A 7,385-nucleotide genomic window follows, 5' to 3' on the forward strand; every position below is an offset into this window, starting at 1 on the left:
CACAGGCTCCGGACGCGCAGGCTCAGCGGCCATGGCTCACGGGCCCAGCCGCTCCGCGGCATGTGGGATCTTCCCGGACCGGGTCACGAACCCGCGTCCCCTGCATCGGCAGGCGAACTCTCAGCCACTGCGCCACCAGGGAAGCCCCCAAGGGTTTGCATTTTTAACCAGTTCCCCCGATGATTATTGGTATAGTACAGGTTCTCAAATTCTAGCATACATCAGAATCGCCTGGAGGGCTTGTTAAAACACATTGCTGGGTGCCAACCCCAGAGTTTCTGATTCAGTGGGTCTAGAGTGGGGTCCAACAATTTATATTTCTGACAAGTTCCTAGGTGATGCTAATGCTCCTGGAGACTATACTTTGAGGACCATTTGTGTAGTATATATGATGCCACTTTGACTAGCCTAATAAAAGTAAGAAAAGTGACAGTGGTAATATTTGTTGAGCCCTCATTATGTACCAGGCACTATTATATGTGCTTGACATTTATTATGTCATTTAATCCGATCTGATCCTGTGAAATGGATGTTATTATTACCCCCATTTTATCAAGAATGAAAGTGAATAATAGAGAGATTCAGTTATGTGCCCGAAGTTGCCCAGCTGATAGGTAATAGAGCTATTCAAACCCAGAGAGTCTAGTTCCAGGGCTCATTCTCTATAAACATTATTCAGATGAAGGATATAACCTGATGATTGTGCAGCCCTTTCTTAAAAAGGATTTTTCTTAATTTAAAATAAATATATTTATTGTTTATTCTTATGTGAGCCTCACATCAAAGGCTGGAGGACCAGGCTTACCTGTGCCCCTGATTGCAAGGAAAGCCCATGTAGGCATGTGCCAGCCAGGTGCACCACAACCTTGTGTTCAACTAGGCTTTGTAGGCTTGATCTTCAAATGTCTTTTTTTATTGGTTGAATTTTTTAGATGTCTTTTAATATTTAAATGAAATATTGCTTATTGAATTTGTCTCTCATGAAATTCTTATATAAAACATGAGATTATAATTTTTCCCCCCTCTTCACAGAGTCATCTGGGCCATTATGGCAGTCAAGTGGACTGGTGGACATTCTTCTCCTGTTCTCTGCCTGAATGCAAGTCAGGAAGGGCTAGTGGCTTCTGGAGCAGAAGGTGGAGATCTCATGGTTTGGGGTGAAGATGGGACTCCATTAGGACACATACGCTTCCAAGGGGCAGACGATGTTACCAGTGTCTTATTCGCTCCCTCCTGCCCCACCAAGCTCTATGCCTCACATGGAGAAACCATTAGCATACTGGATGTCAGGTCTCTCAAAGGATCCTTGGACGATTTTCATGTGAATGAAGAAGAAATCAACTGTGTTTCATTGAATGAAACTGAAAACCTTCTCGCTTCTGCTGATGACTCTGGAACAATCAAAATCCTAGACTTGGAAAATAAGAAAGTTAGCAGATCACTGAAGAGACATTCCAATATCTGTTCTTCTGTAGCTTTTCGGCCTCAAAGACCTCAGAGCCTGGTGTCATGTGGACTGGATATGCAGGTGATGTCTTGCAGAGAGTACTTGGGTAATTTCTAGATGGGATTTGGTAACAGAATCAAATTATTAATTGGGCTAAATATATCTTTCCATTTTCTATTCTCTACTAACATGTCTTATGTATTTATGAACCATAAGCTTTACTTCTACTGCATGTTTAATGCTCACTTGACAAAGTCTAGTAGATTTTATTCACAGAGTAATTAATCTTTTACTCCTCCTTTCTCTATGCTTTAAGACATTCCTAAAACATGAGAATTCAAATATTTGATTCTAAACATCTGTTTAAACAAAGTCATGCTAAAGTCAGAGTTTATCACCCACTCTCTACAAAGTCTGTTGTTTAAAAAAAAAAAGTTGGAGGGCCTGGATCTATTATTGTTTTTACTCTAAAAATCACTGGAGTGAGAATAGTCACGGCTTCTCTTTGGTGAGCATTTACTACTTCCCACTGCTTTACATATATTAGTTTTCATTCTAATCATACCCTGATCATTACTATTTCTTTTTAGAAATGAGGAAACTGAGATTCAAGTTAACTTTCCCCACAGCTCTCTGAATTGGGATTCAAACCTCAATCTCTCTGGCTTAAAAGTCTGTATTTTATCTCTGTGGTACCAGAGATATTTAAACAGAGTATCATCAATAATGTGGTAGAAACAGTTCTTGGTGTGGGAACAGATGACTTCTAGAAAAAGAACCATTGTTTATTAATGACGTGTGCCCAGCACTCTTCTAGGCATTTAATCTACATTCCCAAATATATATTAGTATCTTCTAAGACTTGTGGCCACTTCTTGGCCAGTGGTCTTTACCATTCCCTCCTCTACCCTCCACACCTCCTTATAATTTAGAAATAATGAGGCTAATTTTAGTTGTCACTATGACTTCCACCCCCTCCCCCCAAACTACTGGCATTTAGTAGAAAGAATCGGTAGTTGTCCTGCAGTGCTGGGGCAGCCCCTAAACAATAAAGAATTGTCCGGCCAAAAATTTGTAGTGCCTCTATTGAGAATCATTTTATACCTACAAGGCACAGTGACCCCATAACCTCTAAACTCCTTTTCTACTCCTAGGTCTTGTCCAAAACTTTTATAAACCTCCTACATTTTCTATCCTAGTGGAGATAATCTGCTTACTTGGTTGGGCAGAAAGACCTACACAACCAGTCAGATATCTGTTTTAAGTAGGCAGACTGTACAGTGTCTCTGACTAGTCATTCTTTCATCCTTAAGCTATACCAGTTTTCAATCAGTGGTTCATTAATTAACTACTAGGCATGGCAATAAACAATTAGGTGTGCAGCAATCACAGACTATAATTTCTTCCAATTTATCGGTATTTCTTAAAACCTGGTTATCTGGTATTCTTCTAAACCTTAAGAATAGCCAGTCTATGGGGGAGTCCAAGAATGTAGGCATAATAGTAGAAGGGAGTTCTTATCAGATTAATGATGAGTTATTTCTCTCTGAACAAGTGTGTTTTATCTCAAGGCAGGAATTGAATTATTGCCACTTATAATAGATGTGTTCAACACACCTATCTTTGTTATTATACAAATTATACAAATTATACCCTTTGATTTAGATAGGTTTAAATAGGCAGTGCGGGCTTCCTTGGTGGTACAGTGGTTAAGAATCTGCCTGCCAATGCAGGGGACATGGGTTTGAGCCCTGGTCCAGGAAGATCCCACATGCCGCGGAACAACTAAGCCCGTGCGCCACAACTACTGAGCCTGTGCTCTAGAGCCTGAGAGCCACGACTGCTGAGCCCATGTGCCTAGAGCCTGTGCTCTGCAAGAAGAGAAGCCACTGCAATGAGAAGCCCGCGCACCGCAACGAAGAGCAGCCCCCGATCACCGCAACTAGAGAAAGCCCGTGTGCAGCAACAAAGACCCAATGCAGCCATAAATAAATAAATAAAATTTAAAAAATAAATAAATACAAAATAAAATTAAATAGGCAATGCTTACTCAAAGAGGCAGGGACCTTAAGAATGAAGTATGATTTATTAAGACTCTTGAGACTGCTTAATCTTTTATTAAATAGGCCCAAAATAATATTCATAATATATGTATAAGGTATAAAAAATAACATTAGACAAATACATGTGTACCACTACTCAAATATAGTTTTTTCTTGTAAGGACCTTTGGAAATTTGAAGCCATCATGAATTTCTGTAGCATACACATTGGTTTTCTTTCTCTCTCATTTCCACATTTGAAAATAAATGGTTGAAAGGTTTGTTCTTTCTGGAGTTTGAAAGATCTCTAGTACAGAACTTAAGGACTGGGACAGTAGAGGAGCCTTTTTTTCCCCCCCCTTGAAAATAAATCTTTTATGTGGAAAGAAATGTTTTTGTAGGAGAAATTTTTGAGCAGGGTCACTTTGATATGCTTGCATTCACTTCTGAATATTTGCCAGTTGTCCACTTTCTCTCCCTTTGACGTTTTATTGGACCTTAAGCCCTGAACTCTTGTATACTTTTCCTTCAAATCCATTTTCTTTAATATTCTTTTCCTTTAATACCTTACCTCTCTTGCTTAGGGTGATACTGCTTGATCAGGTGGTTGAGAAATTGTGAGATACCTTGGACTCTTGGGCAGTTAGGAAGAGTAAAGAAATACAAAGGGAATGTTCAGGCAGGAACAATCTGGGAATCTTCAACACTTGGAAATGACAGCTGGGTTGGTAGAATCTGAAATGGCTATTAACACGTTTAGATGATTTAAGTAAATACAAAAATGTTTAAGCTGCTGAAAACACTTTGGGTGTAGTTCATGTTTGAATGTCTTAGGACAGAAAATATAATCCAGGCATTATGGGGCTATGTGAAAAGAACTTGGGGATACCTGCCATACAGTTAAGCTAGTAGATTTTGGAATGTCCATTTTCCTTGTGTTCAGGTTTTTTATAGAGATTGTTGCCATGTCAAGTTTTTTTTTTTTTTGGCTGCGTTGGGGCTTCGTTGCTGCACACGGGCTTTCCCTAGTTGCAGTGAGTAGGGGCTACTGTTGGTTGCAATGCGCGGGCTTCTCATTGCGGTGGCTTCTCTTGTTGCGGAGCACGGGCTCTAGGCACGCGGGCTACAGTAGTCGTGGCGCGCAGACTCTAGAGTGCAGTCTCAGTAGTTGTGGCGCACGGGCTTAGTTGTTCCACGGCATGTGGGATCTTCCCAGACCAGGGATCAAACCCGCGTCCCCTGCATTGGCAGGTGGATTCTTAACTACTGTGCCACTAGGGGATTCCCTCAAGTTTTATTACTCATTCATTTTTGTTATATTTTCTGATTTTTAAAATTTTACTTTATTTCAGTTTATTAGTATTTTGGCTTCACCCATATGTATAACAATTGCTGGCCTCTTGATATAATGTTATAAATCCAATCCAAAGAGATTTTCAGTGTTTTCCCTAGTATAAGCAGAATATAAGTGTTACTAGATGTCGCTTCTTTTGAAAGTAGGCCGAGTTAAAGGAAGTTACCTTGAATAGAAAACCAAATCCTTAATATAATCAACAGTAGTAATCTTGTCAGTTCAGATCTGTGCTTTTGACTAAAGAAGGTCGTGCTTATCCTAGTGTCCATTTTAAATTGTGAGTCATAATACAGGGATAGTACTAGGTGGTAAAATACAGCTGTCTATTCTCTCTGAAAGTATGAAGAATATTTTCTTTTTCAAATTGGTGGCTACGGGAAGAAAATTGCTAGATAATAGAGTAAAATCAGTTCACAGAGTTTATTGTTTTGTTTTAAACAGTTTTTAATTAGCATTTAATTTAAATTCGCTTAGTAGGTCCAAGATCATGGTAGGGAGCAAGAACAAAAAGCTAAGTATACCAGGATGTCAAATTAGTCAACAGACTTGTTTAGAATTTCTGCTCTTTTCTCCAGGTACTATGCTAGGCATTAGCAAAAATGAATTAAATCTCAAGAAACTGAAAAGCTAGTAGTACATGTCAATTAATAGAACAGGAATTAAATATGGGAAAGAGAGAAGGGGGCTGGAACAGTTAGGAAAGCCTTCCTAGAGGGACACAATTTGAGCTGTGCCCCTAGGATGAGTAATTTGGGTAATGTGAAAGGAAAGGAAAAGCATTCCAGATAAAAATGATTTCAGTGGTATTCTTGTTTAGTTTATTTAGTTGATAGGTATTTTTACTTTAACAAGCATGGATGAAAATTAATAAATTTCATTATCTTCAATTTTACCTGCAGAGATCAGGGTAGAATGACTCAAAGAAACTGGCATCTGCTTAAGAATTTGGATTACACTTTAATGGGTTTGTTAATCGAAAGTTACTCAGGATCTTGTTTTCTAAATTCTATCTTTCTTACTGCCCATTGGCATTCTGGTTTTGGCACCAGGGTTGCATCCCACTGGCATGTCATGGTGCCATCTGAATTTTTTTTTTTAATATTGCTGGAAATGTATCCTACTAATCATTCTCAGACTACTTTGATGATTTTGTTAGAAGTGGAATAAGCATGTTAATTAAACAAACTGACTAGAACCGTAACTATGTAACTTCCTCTTATTTAAAGGTGATGCTGTGGAACCTTCAGAAAGCCCGGCCACTCTGGATTACAAATTTGCAGGAGGATGAAACAGAAGAAATGGAAGACCCACAATCACCTGGTCAGCTCTTAAACCCTGCCCTAGCCCACTCTGTGTCTGTGGCATCGTGTGGCAATATTTTTAGCTGCGGTGCAGAAGATGGTAAGATTCGAATCTTTAGGGTGATGGGAGTCAAGTGTGAACAGGAACTGGGATTTAAGGGCCACACCTTAGGGGTATCCCATGTCTTCTTTCTGCCAGAATCCTATTTGCTGCTTACTGGAGGGAATGATGGGAAGATAATGTTGTGGGATGTAAGCAGTGAAGTTGAGAAAAAACAGAAGAGTCCTACAAAACATACCCACAAGAAGAAAACCAAAAGGGCAGCTTATACCAAGCAGGGTGGAAACACTCATGCTTCAGTAGCAGGTGAAGACGAACATGGCAAAATTTTACCAAAGTTAAGTATTGAACATGGAGAAAAAGTGAACTGGCTCTTAAGTACAAAAATAAAGGGATACCAAAATATATTGGTAGCTGATCAAACTAATTGTATATCTGTATATCCCTTAAAAGAATTTTAAATCCAATAAAACATTTGAAAAACTGCAGAACTTTTTATGGGTTAAAAACAATCCTGATTCTTCGTTTGAACTATTTGTCATATGTGGAAATAATACCATTCCATCATATAAATTTTAAAACATTTGAGCAACAGGAGATAATTGGGTAACACTTCTTATAGTAAATGACATATTAAAATTTGGAGAGGGCTTCCCTGGTGGCGCAGTGGTTGCGCGTCCGCCTGCCGATGCAGGGGAATCGGGTTCGCGCCCCAGTCTGGGAGGATCCCACATGCCGCGGAGCGGCTGGGCCCGTGAGCCATGGCCACTGAGCCTGCGCGTCTGGAGCCTGTGCCCCGCAATGGGAGAGGCCACAACAGAGGGAGGCCCGCATACCACAAAAAAAAAAAAAAAAAAAAAAAAAAAAAAAATTTGGAGAATGACAACTAATATTCACTGAGTACTGATTGTGTACCAGCCATTTTACATGTTTCCTTTCTTATTGCAAATCAGTAAAGTGGGTTATTTTCTTCTTCTTCTTCTTTTTTTTTTTTTTTGTGGTACGCGGGCCTCTCATTGTTGTGGCCTCTCCCGTGGCACAGCACAGGCTCCGGACGCGCAGGCTCAGCGGCCATGGCTCACGGGCCTAGCCGCTCCGTGGCATGTGGGATCTTCCCGGACCAGGGCACGAACCCGCGTCCCCTGCATCGGCAGGCGGACTCTCAACCACTGCGCCACCAG

At 40.2% G+C, this 7,385-nt stretch overlaps 1 protein-coding gene across 2 annotated transcripts in view; it reads left to right on the plus strand.

The window, feature by feature from the left end:
- WDR53 (WD repeat domain 53) overlaps nucleotides 1-6,687 on the plus strand; it is an 11,999-nt gene extending 5,312 nt beyond the window's left edge. Inside the window, exons 1-3 of one of the 2 annotated variants that reach the window (XM_028492632.1) lie at nucleotides 1,033-1,528; nucleotides 6,069-6,243; nucleotides 6,343-6,687. In XM_028492632.1, coding sequence (XP_028348433.1) covers nucleotides 1,049-1,528; nucleotides 6,069-6,243; nucleotides 6,343-6,665 — 978 coding nt within the window. In that variant the 5' untranslated portion in view covers nucleotides 1,033-1,048 and the 3' untranslated portion in view covers nucleotides 6,666-6,687. Of the gene's footprint in view, nucleotides 1-1,032; nucleotides 1,529-6,068 lie in introns of those variants that run through there. The other variant, XM_007115309.3, reaches the window with a different exon arrangement.
- Nucleotides 6,688-7,385: the final 698 nt, after the last annotated feature.

Source organism: Physeter macrocephalus, chromosome 1, assembly GCF_002837175.3.
Source record: "Physeter macrocephalus isolate SW-GA chromosome 1, ASM283717v5, whole genome shotgun sequence".
Classification (NCBI taxonomy): Eukaryota; Metazoa; Chordata; class Mammalia; order Artiodactyla; family Physeteridae; genus Physeter; species Physeter macrocephalus.